The sequence below is a fragment of the Dermacentor andersoni genome, chromosome 1 (genome assembly GCF_023375885.2).
Source record: "Dermacentor andersoni chromosome 1, qqDerAnde1_hic_scaffold, whole genome shotgun sequence".
NCBI lineage: Eukaryota > Metazoa > Arthropoda > Arachnida > Ixodida > Ixodidae > Dermacentor > Dermacentor andersoni.
Genome location: NC_092814.1, coordinates 119,836,016 through 119,853,766, shown reverse-complemented (window position 1 = coordinate 119,853,766; position 17,751 = coordinate 119,836,016). Strand labels below are relative to the sequence as shown.

At 40.6% G+C, this 17,751-nt stretch overlaps 2 protein-coding genes across 2 annotated transcripts in view; one reads left to right on the top strand and one right to left on the bottom strand.

The window, feature by feature from the left end:
• PIG-C (phosphatidylinositol glycan anchor biosynthesis class C) overlaps nt 1–871 on the top strand; it is a 46,411-nt gene extending 45,540 nt beyond the window's left edge. The window contains exon 10 of the mRNA XM_055061957.2: nt 700–871. Coding sequence (XP_054917932.1) covers nt 700–724 — 25 coding nt within the window. The 3' untranslated portion in view covers nt 725–871. The remainder of the gene's footprint in view (nt 1–699) is intronic.
• A 266-nt stretch (nt 872–1,137) lies between these two features.
• Nucleotides 1,138–17,751, bottom strand: part of LOC126545755 (acyl-CoA-binding domain-containing protein 6-like) — a 40,081-nt gene continuing 23,467 nt past the window's right edge. Inside the window, exons 4-8 of the mRNA XM_050193727.3 lie at nt 16,854–16,910; nt 15,099–15,215; nt 10,349–10,438; nt 5,665–5,695; nt 1,138–1,946 (exon numbers count right to left, since the gene is read on the bottom strand). Coding sequence (XP_050049684.1) covers nt 1,807–1,946; nt 5,665–5,695; nt 10,349–10,438; nt 15,099–15,215; nt 16,854–16,910 — 435 coding nt within the window. The 3' untranslated portion in view covers nt 1,138–1,806. The remainder of the gene's footprint in view (nt 1,947–5,664; nt 5,696–10,348; nt 10,439–15,098; nt 15,216–16,853; nt 16,911–17,751) is intronic.

Sequence of the window (17,751 nt, the reverse complement as noted above, 5' to 3'; positions counted from 1 at the left end):
GTAGTTAAAGTAGCCGTGCCCCAAGTGCCTTCACCAGTTATCATTATAACTGTCAGTAGTTTGCTGCAGCATAATGCTGACAAGGCAATCAAAGTGTGGTAGCCACAATGCACTGCTCTGAAGCATTGTGGGCACCTGAGAGTGACCAGAGCACAACACTCATCAAGATGCTGGTTTAGAGATTTGAGCAGTTGGTGTAAGTCTTGTTGTGTTGTCAGTGACTACATTATGGTAAATGTTACTTTTTGTGAATAGGGCTTGACCCAAAAAATGCAAAGCTACCTGGGAAAAATTGGGAAATATATGGTTTTGCTAAAAAACAAAGGGCCCCATTTATAAGCTCAAAATTGCTTCTACTGTACTCAAGATTCTGGAAATCCTAACAATCATTTGCAGAGATGGACGATGGAAGTGAGAGGGCTTGAATGCTATTCAAGTAGCTTTGTTGTTTTCTAAAACAGCATGTTTAGTTTTTCTAACAAAGTGCTAACTTTGGCCAATTGGTACATACTTGGAAAAGAAACAGCGCTTTTGAACTGAGAAGACAAACGAGCACTTTTGTGTGTGTGTGTGTGTGTGCTTAAAGAACCTCGGATGGTCAAAATTAACCTGCAGGCCCCCAGTATGATTTATCTCGTAGCTCAGTGTTGCTTTGGGACATTGTTTTTTATGCCTTGGTTTGGGGTCACCATTTTCCAGTCTGCTGTACGTGTGGCATTTCTAATGCATAAGATGGAACTGAAGACATCTGTGGTTGGTAGACGGCAAGAAGGAGGTGTCGCCGGACTCCGATTGCGACTAGCTGCTAAGGTACAGCTGTGTGCGAGCCTGTGTGTCTTTGTATGTTCCATAAAGTTGTTTTAACACGTTACGCATAGACTCAAGATTCGTTATTTGATGTGCAGGTAGAATCTGCACCAAGTTTTTTTAAATATATATTTGTGCAGTAACATAACTGTGTGTTACAACTGGGGGCGCGGTAGAATCGCTCAAATATGGTACTTGGTCATTATTGTGCCATTTCTGATGCTGTCATGGCTGCTTGAAACAATAAAAGCCAGCCTATAATGTGTGGCTGGATTATAAGTATGCCAAAGGCTACCCTTGGGCACATACAGAACTGACAGGCAGGGGCACTCCAGTAAAAAGCTCCTCTTTATTTCGTTGTGACATGAAAACTTGTGGTAACCAGCCAACAACAAAATTTCACGGAGCACAGTAAAAAAATAATGTGCACCTGAAATGACTTCATCATAAAACAACAGATATTGCCTCAAAATGAGAAGTGTTGGCATGATTGCAGTTCTTGGCAAAAGTCGAATTCTGTCTTGGTCTGCTTGAGCCGAACTCTAACCATGAATTTGCTGAGGATGTTTATATGGTGGTACTAAAGTGTCAAAAATACTTAAGCAGAGCTATTGCTTTTTGTAATATGACACTTGCTGTTAGTGAAGAAGCAGTGCTGTGGGCACATGACACTATTCTCTGATGTTGCTGTTATGTAAAGGCAGCTAAATGTAAGCACAATATGCTCTACATTCATGGCCTTCTGCTTTGAGTATTGAGCTGTGATGTCATCACTGGGTATTGGTAGCAAAGAATGTGCCTAATATAGGAGCCTCTCGGTACATGTAAGGAAACCAAATAACTTTATGTACATTATTGTGGTACACCCTGAAATCAATTTGCAGCAACACTGCTTATTACCTACAAGATAACATATGATGGCATATCTTTGAAACTTGGGGGGGAGAGTACTATGTAGGTACATCACAACGTGTTGGAGGCCTCTGTTCTGGAGAGGAGTCAGGAAGGCGAGAGGAGGGTCTCTAGTTCTGGGGAGAGTGCCACTTGAGCAGGAGTCTGGCCATCCACATCTTTGGTGTCTCTTTGGGCACCTCGTTTGAGCAGCAGTTCAGCCACTTGCAAGTGCCCACACGATGATGCTGCAAAAGCATCCCCTTTGCATGAAATGTGCTCACAAAGTGTTCATAAAGAGCTGAAGACATCTTTTCCACTATAAACATATTATAAACATATTGCCCAAACCAGTCACCCACGTAGTTTGGTACTTTTGTGGCATGGCCAAAAAAACAACAAAAAATTAGATATGCTTAGACATTATGATTGTCACCTTTCTGAATAGATGTTACTTAGCAAAGCAATGTTTTTGTTCTGGTATCATTACAGGGAAACGGTGCGATAAAAAATGACACAAGGAAGATGGACAGGTCAGGCGCCAACTGCTAACAAAGCATTTATTTTTGCAAGTAAAAATATGTACGCATTCAAGGAGAGAGAGAGAGAGAGGGGTGGGGTGGGGGTTGAAACGCGCATGTGTCCTGCCCTATCTAGAACAGTGAAATAGCTCAGCTGCAGAGATAGTTAATCTCTTTGTCTGTCAATGCAACTGAAGGTGAACTAACACGGGCAGACGCCTCGTAGATTTCCCGAGGGTGGCTATCGCGGCAGCTGCGGGCAATATGCGCCTGGTGGAAGTCGGGGCTGCATCCGCACTGGGCACAATGGATCCCCAAATTGCCCAACGCGTTATGTTCATAGGACATATGTTGTGGAACAAAGATTTAAACTACTGCATATTATGTTGCTCGGAATATAACCTCACACAAACTTAACCCCTTAACCGTTTCGGACAAACCCTGCTTCTCCAACCCGATGCATCCCCAATGTGTTTAGGATGAATGCAACTCTTCCTTGTGGTATTGTCCACCCCTTTAGCTTTATTTAGATCGGACAAGAGGTGCTTATTTGCCACTTAATTGGTGTTTTGATTGGCAGATGGCAGTACATGGCCAGTGATTTCTTTTTTCTGCTACCACTGAAGGGAGTTCCTCGTGCGGAAGCCGTCATTTTCAAGATGCATCCAGCGAAGGCAATGCATGTATCACTGGCCAGTCTTACAGAGGATAGAAAAATAGTAATTTCTTTGTTGTTGTCTTTTTCCAACAATGATGCTTCAGACACCGAATACAAAAGATCAGCAGCTCCTCGGTCGAAGAAAGGCTAACAGGACAGCTCAGAGCACGACATCGCAAGTGCACAACAGTGAACTAAAATTGACGTGAACAGCGTTCTGCCGGAGCCTCCACGGTTTCCTTTTTTGGCTGTAATCTGTAGGAAGTTTACTGTAAGCCCACCTGCTGAATTGTTGAATATATTGAATGTTTATAGACGAGCTGGTTTTGATGATGGCCGATAAAACGAATCAGAATGCCACTCTGCCTAATGCCTTGCTTTGAGCTGTGCTACACACTGCCAAAGCTCCCTTTGTAAAATAACACACTGTTAGCATGTGCAGCTTATGTGAGAAAAATAAAAAATCACTATATATTTGTTCCACAAGTTTTGTTGATTACTAGCAGGTAGCTGGCGCTCTTATTGTATGGCATACATTAAACTTCAGTAATTTACTTTCATTTGTTCTATGAGTGAGTCGGCTATCTTTTTCCTATTTCAACAACCTGCTTTTTATATTATATATATTTACAATCAGCAATAAAAAAATTAGCATTCAGGGTAAAAAATTTACTCATACAACAAAATGGCTAAGGGGTTATAACTTGAGCGGAAAAAGTATACAATAAATATGTAGCTAGAAGTGTAATGCTTTATGTAAAAAAGAAAATTTTGTGCATTACTAAGCAGCAGTAAGCACTGCATCTTAATGTTGAGGGAATGCACAAAAGAAATTTGGCAGAGACACTGAAGACTGCTTACGTGTAGGAATGTGAAAGCATTATACCGTTCGCAGACCTCGAAGCGTCATGAACGAATCATTGCATGAATGTGCTCATGAATGTGCTCATGAATGCATGCACTAGGCACACCTTTAGTCAGCCAGAACTGTGGAGCCGCTGTGGGGAAGGAGAAGCATGCTTGTCTCGCACCCCGGAGGCCCGGGTTCAATTCCCACTCAGACTGAAATGTACCAAATTTTCTTTTCAAAGTCATTAATTTACTTTAAGGAACCTCTTTAAGAAATTTGATGTCAATCCGAGCATTTTTTGACGCGTTCTTACTCTTTGCGCCATTGGCTATTTTTGGTGCCATCTTTCAGTCACGCCAATGCCAATGCATTTTTGCATAATGGAGCATGTAATTGTGTCTCACATTAAAAATTAATAATGCAATTTTTGTCCATGGTTTCACGGCGGAAGCCTACAATGCAACCTGACAAACTGTTAGTGTTTTTGGCAGTCTAGCCATGTAGCATTTTCATTTTTTAAATCTTTTACGTTACAACCAGTGATGTCCTTGCAATGGGCCTGTTTATACATGCTTACAGCAAATAAGTTCTTTAGCAGCTTTCTTTTCTTTTTCTCAATTTAAATAATTTTCTTTCGGCAACTACTACACATATTTGGAAAGCTTATTTGTAACCAGGCTCTAAAGTTTTAAGCCACTATTGATGCAGTATTTTTAATGACAATTAGGGATCTTGTATTTATTGTTTGTCCCTGATAGTTAGCTGTCTTTCTTATACTAGTCAAAATAGGCATGGTACCACTTATACATGCCTATGTGCATCTGCATTGACTCATCATCATCATCATCATTATCAGCCTGGTTACGCCCACTGCAGGGCAAAGGCCTCTCCTATACTTCTCAAACAACCTCGGTCATGTACTAATTGTGGCCATGTCGTCCCTGCAAACTTCTTAATCTCATCCGCCCACCTAACTTTCTGCTGCCCCCTGCTACGCTTCCCTTCCCTTGGAATCCAGTCCGTAACCCTTAATGACCATCGGTTATCTTCCCTCCTCATTACATGTCCTGCCCATGCTCATTTCTTTTTCTTGATTTCAACTAAGATGTCATTAACTCGCGTTTGTTCCCTCACCCAATCTGCTCTTTTCTTATCCCTTAACGTTACACCCATCATTCTCCGCTGCATTCACTATTCAATATTCAATACTTAGATTCGTATTCAATTTGTATTAGAAAAATTTGATATTCATGCACCTCTACTAATGAGGTGCTTCCACCATTAAGAGCGGAAGGCCCTGCACACATTGTTGCCATTCACAGTTTCCTTCAAGAACATCCAAGTACAGGAGAGTAGCAACAGCTCAGCACTGCAGTGCAGGTAGGCATGAAGGGTGTTGCTCTTCTGTAGCTTTCATTACAATAATTTACAGACAAATGAGAGTTTAAGAAATTAAAGCTTCAACTTTACAACTAACTCAGCCACAAAAACAGATATTGAAATTCTCTAAGCTGCATTTTTTATACTAATTAAAGTGGACAAAATCAATACTATTGACATAACGTCTATATACACATCCACATTTTGTGACAAGCAGTTCTGTACAGCTCACAAAAATAGAGTAAGAATTTTGTGTAAAATATAAATTAACATGTTCATTTTGTCTGCTTTCAACATTACTAGTTACTGTTTACAGGAATGCTATACCTGTTTCTGGTGCACTAGGGTAGCTGTGAAATAAAAAAATCATCAGTAATTCTTTTAAATGCAATAAATTTCACTCAAGTTCGTTCAGCAGTTGCCTAGTAAGAGCAGTTCTGTGTCTTGCATGTATGTATTTGTGAATGGGAAATCGGCATCGTTGTGCATAATAAATAACTAGATACCTTTCCAGAAAAACTTGTACATGTGGCATAAATGCTTTAGGTCCTACTTACCATAATGCAAGGGTGTCTGGCCTTCTTCATCCTGAAAATGAACGATAGTTGGAAACGATGATGCACTAAAATCTTATGCAATAGTGAATTGCTACACTTCGTATGCTTCCAAGATACCACACAAACCCAGCACGAAGAAAACTGACTGAAAGAGTCAGTTATTTTAAAGGACACAAAAGTGAATTTCAATTCTGAATGTATGTAGTAGACCATGTCATACAGGGCACTAATGCACCAATTTGCCAGTGTCCAGAGCTCCATTTACATAATGCAGAAAAAGAAGATACAGCGAAATCCCAATAACTTTAAACCTTTTCACTCGAATTGACGGATAATTAGAACTGCTCTGTTGGTCCCAGCAAAGTCTTATGTATTTGAATAGAGAAAAACTCCTGTGCATTTGAGCTCCAAAAATCGTGCAATGGTTATTTGAAATGAAATTCCTTGCTAGCATGGGCCGCTTTACAGACAAACCTGAGGCAAAGGTGAATCAAGATGCGTCACTGGCTGCCGTAATGTCGCACGCCGTAAAAATGATGTGATGCGGGAAGCCGGAACCGGAGCAAGCAGAGCACCCCCCCATTACATTACTCCGCTCACCTACACCCACCTCTTAGTGCACTCTCGATCAATTCATCTCCAACATTGGGTACATGGGAGGACAAACTGCATGCGAGGCGCGATCTCATCGCACTTGGACTTTACACAAAACCTAGGCTTTTTCTGGCACATGTCGTTGCACTCTGATGGACGAAAAAGAACACCTTTTCAATGCAAGCCCAGTGACTGCTTTGGTTTTGTGCATTGTAGCGTGCAATTGATAAGGCACTATATTTAAAGGGGCTTTCCTTAGTACAAACTCTGATTTATTCGAATAAATTTTCAATCACCCTTGGAGTTTGAATTAACAACATTCTACTGCATTGCTAGCGACTTTACTGGAGCTTGTGTGAACTGCTGCGAGCAACAAGTCAACACGTATCTGGTTGGTTGGTTGATACTTACCCATCATGTTTACTGCATTAAAATTCATTGCTAACATGTTTTTATATTAATAGAAAATGAGCTTATGCCATATTTGTGTCTTTGAGGCTGAAAAATAGTTTATATATATGCATTTTAGCATGCACTTCATAATGGGGCAAAAGCTACAAGGGCTATATTTTTTTTTCAAGGCCCGATCGGTCGCAAAATTAAAACCACAGTGAAAATCAACTGTCTTATTAGGAACATTTAGATACACTTTCCAGCTACTTCTCTACATAGTCGCTACTCCGAATGCGTGGTACCAACTTTCCTATACCCTCGTCATAGAAGGCAGTCGGCTGTGCTTTCAGCCAATTCTGTATGCTGGTCTGCAGCTCATTGTCTGAGTCAAACTCCTGTCCTCCTAGCCAGCCTTTCATGCGAGCAAAGAGATGGTAATCAGAGGGAGCTGAGTCTGGATGGGTGATCAAATACTTCCCATCGAAAACGCTGCAGGAGCTTCTTTGTTGGAGCTGCACTGTGTGGCCATGCATTGTCATGAAGAAAGACAATGCCTGATGACAACACTCCTCTTCACTTTTTCTGAATTGCCTTTCAAAGACGTTCAAGAGTCACGCTGTACGAGGCTGCAGTGATGGTCATGCCACACTCCATGAATTCCACCAAGAGAACACCATTGCTGTCCCAGAACACAGTAGCCATACACTTTCTGCTGGAGATGGTTCGCTTGAACTTCTTTGCTTTCAGGGAATCAGAATGCATCCACTGTTTGGATTGCTCTTTTGTTTCTTCAGTTTTGAAACGACCCATGTCTCGTTCCCTGTGACGATTTTCTTCAAAAAATCTTCTCCTTCATCATGATAGTGCTGGAGAAACGTTAAGGCTGCACCCCTTCGCTGTGTTTTGTGATGGTCGGTCAGCAGCTTGGGAACCCATTTCGCACAGGGTTTGAGGTACTGGAACCTCTCACTCGCGATGGTATAGAGAGCTGACTGTGAAATTTTGGGAAACGAATCGCTCAACACAGAAATTATGAACCGACGATTTTCTCAAGTCGTCTGATCCACTTGCCGAACAAGATCATCGGCTGACACTCGCTTCCTTCCCTGCCCGCCTGCATCATGAACGTCTGTGCACCCTGCTTCAAAGTTCCTGCACCACTGCCGCACTTTGCCATCACTCACGAACGTTGTACCGTACACATTACCCATTTGTCAATAAATTTAAGCCACATTGTACCCCTCAGCATGCAGAAATCGAATGACAGCATGCACTTCACACGTAGTGGGAGACTCTATTGTTTGAGGCATGTTTACATGCTCACTGCGCGTTAGAATTGACAATTGCGACTTCACGCGATCGATTAGAGACACTGCGCTACACATGTACACACAGCGTCATTGGATTTTCACTGTGGCTTCCATTTCGCGTCCGATCGGACCTTGAAAAAAAGAAAGAAAGAAAAAAAATCCTCACATTATACATCTGCTATGTTCCTTGATCTTCTGCACACAATGCATCTTCTTACCCTTTTATTTAGATAGTATGCCATCTATCTCTTCTGGCCCATAACATTCATCCCTCCCCATAAGGTCAACTGTCCCAGCCAGCTAATGAGGCAAAGAATTGTCTTGCCTTTCAGAGTTACAGCTGTGCTTCAGTAGCTGCGCAAAGCTTGACTATGCCAAACCACAGGGATTCCATCAGGAAGCTACAGGCCTGTGTGAATGTTTATCGCCATTCTTGTTGACTTAACTTCTTAGGGAAGCCGCTGAGTGCAAAAACAGCAGAGTCTGTGTAAGTAAGCTGTCACTAGGCTTACTCAGCATCTTAATGTCAATGATGTTTAAGATACCTACAGAAGGGCATGTCATTAGTTACTGCAAGTCAATGGGTCTCTTGCAATACCATCTTCATTACAGAATATTTCAATAATTGTTCACTAAAGAATGAGTTATCTGCATTATATTTCTCACGGTAAAAAATTAATTTTTCTAGTAATACAGTAAATATAATATTCTAGCCGTTAAAATGATACTTGAATATGCTTGGTGTATCACAAGCAGAACATGAAGTGGCCGTTTATTCACTGTTTTTATAGGTGATACTCTCAAATTGAACCGTGAATCATCAGATAGAAGGACAATTGATGTGCATGCTGCGAAAAATACACCTTCATTTTTGTAGATGATGTGTCGTCATTTCTGCTAGCTGGTAGTGGTCACAACAAAACTTGAGTCATGTTATATTATTCTTCACTGTGCTTTGCAGTTGTGTATTTGGTGCATACCTTCCAGAGAACATAGCACTACCACAGTCTTGATTTGAGCTTTATGCCGACAGAGTTGTTTCAGGGAGGAGCATAGCCACCTGTTTCTGACATGAACATGGTCCCTTGCTATGGATCCCTTATTCTTGGCAGGTGCACATGTTTCACTACCCGCAGGTTGATGCTTTTTCTGACATGGACTTGCATGTGCACCAATGTCTGCATTGTGGATGAGTAATTATATAACTTCTATAGCACTTTAATAATCACCAGTACTTAACTCATGATTGGCTTACATTATTACATCATTAGGAGTGAAGGAAGTACAAACAGACTTTTTCAACTCACACTTTTTGATAAATGTGCTTAGCGTGGACAGCCCATAAAACAGGGGCGGGAAACTTGAATTCAACATTTCAGAAGCAAATAAATCAACTATAAGATCCCCTTTAGTGTCCTTTAACTACATTTACTTGAGAATTTCATTTGACTAAGTTTGAAGGCACTTAAGAAATATTCCCTTCCACCACAGTTTTCTTTTATATTGCAAAACAATGCCATAATAACAAAGTTACAATTATGAAGCAATAAAAATTGTGATTTGTCCGCTCATCTATGCTCTACTCTCATCACCTGGCCTAGCTGCCTACACCTTGCAGGTCCTCAAAGAATTAAAATACATGGTGGAGCCATAAGTTCCCATAACACTATTTACTTCATCCTAAATATTTGCTATCCAGTGACTCTACACTCCCATTCACAATATTCTGTGTTTCATTTCTGCTAACATCACCAGCTATTGTGGAGTTTTACAGCGAGTAGCTTCTGCTTGAACACAGTATTCTAGAATTATTGAACATAGTATTATTGAACCAACATATAAGCTGCAATCACTCCAGTTTCGTTTTGTTATATGTCATGGTTAGAGGTATTAGCACTGGCTCACCAAACACTCTACAGTCATGGGGAAGTCTGTGCAAGCTCTTAGAGAAAGTGGTACACAGTTTAATGTTTTTATAACAGTCACATCCAACATGAAAATACCTTTTTTTTCTGTCCAATAATCTTTAGTATAATCATATATTAATTACATGCTGATATTGGTGAGAAACATTTTAGATTTACTCCTTTACAGCTGTGTTCATTATATGTCAAGGTGTGACTGTATTTATTTTGTATGAACATGTAATTTGTATTGACCTGTAATTAACCAGTGCACATGACTATATACTTGGAGTTGTGGTGTGGCATAAGTGATGACTACAGTGTGAAAATGTAGGACAACAAAAATCACTGAACAGACTGCAGTCTGCGTTGAGTTCCAGTTGTTATGTGTTAATTGCACTGCAACTGTTTAACTAATTCAGTTTGTGTAAGTAGCTAAATCACCTGAAAAACGCAAGAAAAAAAGAAGGAGCAGCAACTTGCCTTGGCTTCAGGATCAGCACCTCTGTCCAAAAGCAACTCAACTATCTCCAGATGGCCACGGTCACATGCCCAGTGTAGCATGCACATACCCTGCAAATGCACCTTAAATTCCACTAAACGTTGTTTACAAATTCACCAACCCCAGTTGCCTACTACATAATGTACTACATAGTCAAACCCACTTATAACAATATTCAAGTGCCCAGAAAATCCCATTGTTATAACCAAGTTGCACGAAAAAAAGCAGAATTGACAAACATACAAACATTTTAATTAGACAGAAAGAAGTACAGTCGAAGCCACTTACTACAAACCACTGGCTACGATGTTCCCATGCCATATTACTAGCTATAACAATTAAATCTGGCTACTGGGTGTCTATACTGAAAAGAAAAGGAATGCAAAATCCAGGAAAACAAAAGAAGAAGAAGGAAAAAAAAAAAAAAACACGAGCTGACGCACTCATCCGAGCGCCATACACCCTGCATGGCAGGCTTCCATGACATCTCCCGACCTACGCCGACCTCACATGTCCTCTCTCCTATCTTTCTTCCACCCCTTCAATACACAAGTTGACTGCACTGACGTCGGAGGGGTGGAAGGGAGACGGGAGTGAGGCTGGCAATGTGTACACACAGTACTATACACAAAATTTTGAAAGTTCAGCTCCTAAAAAAGTCATGTCAAAAGAGCTATAGTTGCTATGCAAGCTACAATTCTACATCAGTGTTAGTTCATTTCCTGCGTGGACAAAAAGATTTACAGCAGGGGGAGTTGACAAAAACGTATTAACCAAAACAGTTTTGCAAAGAGTGCATAAAAAAAAAGTTGCACAATGAGAAATAAGAGACCATACAACTTTGTGACCACACTGCTTCAGTAAAAGCATTAAGTATTAGAGAAACAATGTCATTCCACAGAACATTACAACTTCGGATAGCCTGTACAAAGAGTATCTCAAGCAAGTAAACCATAAAAAATTATGCATATTCATCTCAAGCAAGTAAACCATAAAAAATTATGCATATTCCATGCACTGTAGGAATCGATGTAAGCAAAGCTATCTGTGCTGTTTGCGTTCATTGACAATATCTAGCGGTGATGTTGATGGCCGGCGACAGTGATGATGCGATGTTAAATGTTACCTTACGTGCACTACTTGTGTTTGTCTACGTAGCACACAGAACACACAGTGAGATGTGTTTGCTCGAGGCGTCATCATGCACTATTGTTCGTAGGCTGCGAGAAAGTTAGCACTGTCATTTCCTTACACGGGCGCATCGCACTGTGGCTGAAGTTTTGATTTGCTAGACAGCTGCTTGAGTTGTCTTGACGCTGCGGTACTTTAGTGTAGCTTTGGGTCTGCACACCCTGCATCTGTTGTCCGCATGTACAAACTGGTACAGTGCTTATTTTTCAAAAATAGCAGGAACATGCTGTATCATACCTTGAATTAAAATTTTTACAGTTCGTCCGTAACTGTTGCCATGTCTAGTAGCAGCATTTCTTTTATTGAAGAGCCCCTATCTTCTGATGGCACCTTTCCCTTCTTGCACGATCATACCATGCATGCAAGCTGCCACAAGCGAAGAGTGGCTATTATTCACCTGTTTCGTCAGGGTGTTGGCTTTACGCATTCTCTGTCTCCTATTCCTACCATACATATCTTCCCTCTGGGCTGTTGCACGTGAGTACATAAGTAAGCGCTACAGCTTCTGCAATGCTTCTCCGAGAGACTAACATGTAATTATGGCCATCCAGAGGGCATTGTGTCGATGGCCAGGGTGTTCCGGAGGGCGTTGTGACAATGACTAGAGAGCTCCAGAGGGCACTGTGGTGATTTCCATGAAGTTCTTGCTGGAGAGGGCTCACAGACGCCTCTCCCGTGTCCCTACCATGTGCATTATACACATTCTCAACCAGCCCCCAACGCGGTGTGCAAGACAGCAACAGCAACATCAGAAGCAGCAGCAGCAGCAGCAGCAGTGGAAAAGTTGAGGGAAGAGGCAAAGAAAGTTTAAAAAAACCTCTTGCAAACTTTTCAGCTACAGTCTCTTTGTTCGAAACATATATAAGCGGCCTTAAAGGGCCCCTCACCAGGTTCGGCCATTTTAAACAGACAAGCACAATACTTCACGCGCTTACGATCGTGTCTGAAAAGTATTACAGTGCTGCAGGCCACTGAACACAACTGAGATTTCAAACCGAACGCCGGGCATCGTCCCCCTCAAAGCGTTGCTCCCAGCCAGAGAGAGGTAAGACGCCCAAATGCCATGTCATAAAATGCAGCCTTAGCGACGTTGCTCACCATGGCATGTTACTTCACTAAGTCGTCCAATGTGGAATGTCAACGCCACCACACCAGAAATGCACTGAGCAGCAACAAAAGGAAGAAGAAAAAAAAGGAGGTGGGCCTCATCATGTGAACCCGACGCAGTCCCTCAGCTCCAGTATGGAAGAAGGCGGGGAAGGAATGTCGCTTGGAACACTACTTGAGGCAGAGAGAGAGTCTCTGTTGGCTGTCACATTCACCTCCTAGCAGCATGGTAACAGGGAATTCAATTTCTTCTATCTCCTCCAATAATAAACCAATTTGGAAATTTATTTAGGTAAAGTGATCCCTAGAAGGCTTTTTAGAACTGCCACTCTATAACTAAAAATTGCAAATGGGCCTGGTGAGGGGCCCTTTACGGAGTCCTGATGCGGTCCCATTTCTCCATGAAAAATATGAAAAACATTCGACATTAATGAACTGGTGTGTACAACCCTGTAGCACAAGCCATCCTTACTTCTGTGTTACACAGCCTTATATACTTTACAGAAAAAAAAACAACGAACCTGAGAAACATAATTAAGCAATAACAAAAAAGTAATATATTTCCTGTTACCTATTCTGAACGTATACTGCACAAACATAAATGAAATAAAATCAGCTAGTTTAGCGTTTGATATGCTGGCTATTGTTATTGCCATTAATTTCACTGACAGTTGCTTCAAGGGGGATTTCACTGACAGTTGCTGAATTTTTCTTCGGAAAGCATCAGTTGCAGCACTCAAAAAGCAATATATTAGCATGGGAGAGGGAAGCTGCAATACCATCTTAAAAAAAGATTATTTCATGCAAAAGTTGCCACTCTGTACTACGAATACATACACCTTTTCAAAAGGATCTTGATGGTTAGTGTCATGTTCTACTTTTAGGCTGTACTGTGGCAAGCAGCTACTGGTAGAACTGAAATAAGTTGAATGAAGCCTGAAGTCTCTGGATGTGGCTGCCACAGAAGAAAAAGCAGGTGTCTCTGCACTGCCAATAGGCTACTAAAAATAAATTTAAACTGCAGTTTTAAAGCCTTGGTGTGTTTTACATTCCAGGAAGGCTTAATTTCTCAGTAGACTTACACCAGTTAGTCAAAGATTCTATGTCCACCAGCCAACTCCAGGAAAAGAAAAGCACAAACAAGTACAAGCATAGCCAATAAGAATGAAACATAACAATGCAAGTACACGGGCTTTATCATATTCTGCACTTTGGTTAAATGTACTATTACTATAAATTCAAATGTGAGCAACTCTAAAACTACTCCAATGCACTGTTTCATTTCCAGAGTCACCTGCATTTGTAATGGCGACTTAGTTGTGACTCCCAAGCCATACACTCCATGCTTATAAACTGGCTATGGAGCAATTACAGATTGCACATCCATGTAATTATGTGTGACAGGCATTTGTTCCTGTTTGCATTTCAATTTCTGTTGGTGGTACCTGCACCATAGTTGAAGAAAAATATGCAAGTAGCATATGCCACACTGATTAAGCATAAACCATCCACGCATGCCATAACAGAGTGCAGAATTAATTTATTTAAGGAGGAACATGGGTTTCAGGAAAAACATTTCTGTTATCGACTCTAGACACCTGAACTCTTTAGCAAATATTCAATCTTGTGTGCTGATTGCAAATATGTGCTTGGCTTTCTTAAGTCAATTCTATGAACAGTGTTTAAACATTTTTTGTTATGAATTTGGTAGGCAAGTTGAAAAAAATGTACTCTGACAAGAGAGCTGGTATTTTAATGTTTGTACCCATATTTTAGATGAAATTATGACATTCTAAAGTTACAACATTGCAGGTATGAAATTTTGTTGATAATTTCTACAAGATTTCAAAACGTTGTCATGTACTAAAACACTATATCATAGAGTTCTGCACTCTAAGACATTCCGGCAATAAAAAATTAGGAGAATTGAATGAGTAGCAGAGAGACAAAAATTTGCAATTTGTCAAAATATTTTTTTTTTCAGAAGAATACAATGAACTAATAAGAGTGAAAAAATATACATTTCAAGCAACAAAGCCAGGTAGCTTTCTTCTGAAGCAGCACTGAAGGGCCATTTTGGACAGGAAAGCAAGCAGGAAAGATCCTCTTTCAAAAGAGACCACAATGGCGAGGCTCTGATAAGTGGTTTTGGAATGGGAAAGGGTAACAGAGCATTTCAAAGTATAAGCATGGCGTTTCTTTCCCTCAACGACATGTTGTTTTGAGTTAGTTTATTGCCAGCCGGTGCACCATGATATGTACATAAAAAAATAACAGAAATGAAAAATACATATTTTAAATATTTTTTTGTTTCCAAGACTAATGTCCCCCTTAAGGCAGCACACTTACAGTATTCTGCTTCATTCATTGCCAACTGCACATAGATAGTGCCCACAACATCTGCAAAATGCATATTTTTACATCATCTCTCACCTGCGCATCACGCTCGTGTACTGATGTGCTGTTGTTTAGGCACTCTGTAAGCCTCTCAAGGCAGCCTTCCTTTGTCCAGTCAAATGCATCCTTATTCTCAGGGGCTACACCAGGTTCCTACACAAAATGCAAAAAAAAAGTAATACTGCCAAGATATACCCTCTGTCAGAAAAGTTCCACAACTGATCTTTTATTTCTTTTTCTATGGTAGCCAAACTCAAAAACTGGGTATTACTGAGTGAATTTGTATGTGCTCAGAGTAGACATAGCCTTGATAGGGTTCTCATGCAAACTCACTAGGCCACAGATTTGTGTTTAGTAACCCACTGTTTGTCTTGTTAGCGTATATAGTTGGACTTTACACGAGTGACATGATTGACACAAATTCTGACCAGAGAGTTAATGTTACTTCTGCGTTGGGATTCAGTGCAAGACGATCCTAGAGTCTGTCACCCATCAGTGTCACGTAACGCTATATATGTGGAATGTGTAGGCAGTTACTACATAAAAATTGCCGTGTTACTGTGTGCATAATACCAGAAGATCTGAAATTGAACAGAAATGTGCGTCACATGATCTTACACAATGATTTAGAGAAAATGAAAACTGTATGCAGAAAGTGTCCCTTGCACACTAACAGACAAACAGAGAGAAACCAGATGGACAATTGCTACTGAACATTTGGAAAGGGCCACAAGTGACCCCACATTTGTGTTAAGCATCACTGTTGGAGATGAAACTTGGTGCAACCAGTATGACCCTCAAGCAAAGTGACAAAGCACCTAATGGTGAAGTTACAGTTCATCTCCCTCTAAAAAAAAGTGAAGCAACAACCATCCAAAAGAAAGACAATGTTGATTGCATTTGTTGATGCTGGGGACTTGACACACCATCAATACCTGTCTTGAGGATAAACAATAAACCAGAACTTCTGCATTAGTGTTCTGCACTTAGCAAACAGCTTTGGTATAGCCACAACAGATTTAGAATTTTTATTCCCCCCCCCCCCATCATAAGACATTCAGAGAAATAAAGCATGGCCAACCAGTTAATTTGTAATATTCAATGATCAATTGTAATGTGAGTGGCACTTACCTCAAACCATATTTCTTTTATCATTGGTTCTCTCTTTTTTACATAATTATTCTTGGCACAAAGTTAAAACACAAATCTTTTTTTATGAGCAATTGTACTTAATAACTTATGATGTGTTTATTCATTATGAAGCTGTAATGCAGCTTCACAATGAATAAAGTAATGTTCCATATTTCTATGAAATTTGAGAGAAAGAGAGGCTTTACAGGAGATGAAATGCAACCTGCTACTTAACTGATGAACAAGATGAACTAGCACTATGGATGCACGCAATTTTGCACTACCATCTACTTCGCTACATAATGTTCTATATTTTATATAATTATGTTGTGGTAAAATAAAGTTTTCTGTGGCATATACCTCATCAATTAATGTCTGACTCAATGCACGGGGGCTGCTCCTGACCCATGCATACAGATGCCACAATTTCCACGTAATTGGCGACAGTAGCAGATGTGACTCCACTGCTAAAACATACCAATGAACACACATGATTTTACAGCCTAAGTACCTGTCATGTAGAAGGCAGCACACTGGTAAAATACAGTGCTACAAGATATTATGTATGAGCAGGCTTAGCTTTTCTCAAGAAAACAAACGTAATTGAAAGTGTTCTGGTGCAGAAAAAAGCAAAATGGGTAGAAATGTGCCCACTCTTACCCAGCAGGGCCGGCTCACCACAGCTCCCAGCATTGATTTTGAGCTACTCTTTGTTTCCTGCATGCAAAAAAGAAGCACTCTTGTACAGCTGATAAACGTGCACTAGCAAAAACGCTCCCAATAGTGCAAAAGGATGCAACCAGGTAAAACACTAAACATATTATTCAATGTAATTAATGCACATTACATATTCATGATTGAATGCATACATATCCTTGACTGCATTCTGACATATAGCTCATGAGCACTGATCAAGATAGGGAAATCTTGGGCTAAGGATAACAAAAAAAAGAGAAAAAAATAGAAAACAAGGGGGGGGGAGAGAGAGAGAGAGAGAGAGAGAGAGTGTGCCCCATCCACACCTTAGCTCAAAGCTAGGCTTTAGAATACCCAGTATGCTTCTGTTACTATGAACAAATTAAGAAAGCTCATCACAGGTAGTGGAGTAACACAGCAGAATAACATGGCCAGGCAAACACAACCTGGGACGCGATCGGAGATCTTTGTTCGATACACGTTCTGTTCAGTTGCTGCAACGTCACAAAGTGGCAGTATACAAAATTTGCGAGAACGGGGCGGTGAGAGCAGCCAATTGGCAAGCGGTGAACTCTCCGGAAGTTTACTTCCCTAGTTTGTCGTCTGCTTACAGTCAGTATACTACAAAACGAAATGTTTCTTGTCTTCCAATGAATGAAATCCTTATCTAAAAAATGTATTTTTCCTTCTCAAGCTTAAACACGTTTTCAAATAGTAGTACGTGTGACTACTACAATTTATAACTATTCGTTTCTCTGCGTCGTCCCTAGGTGGTGTTGCGCACGGCGAGAAAAAAGAAAAAGAAAAGAAAGACGGGAACAGTGGCGCACTTTTCAAGAGGCAGCAATTACATTCCAGTGGC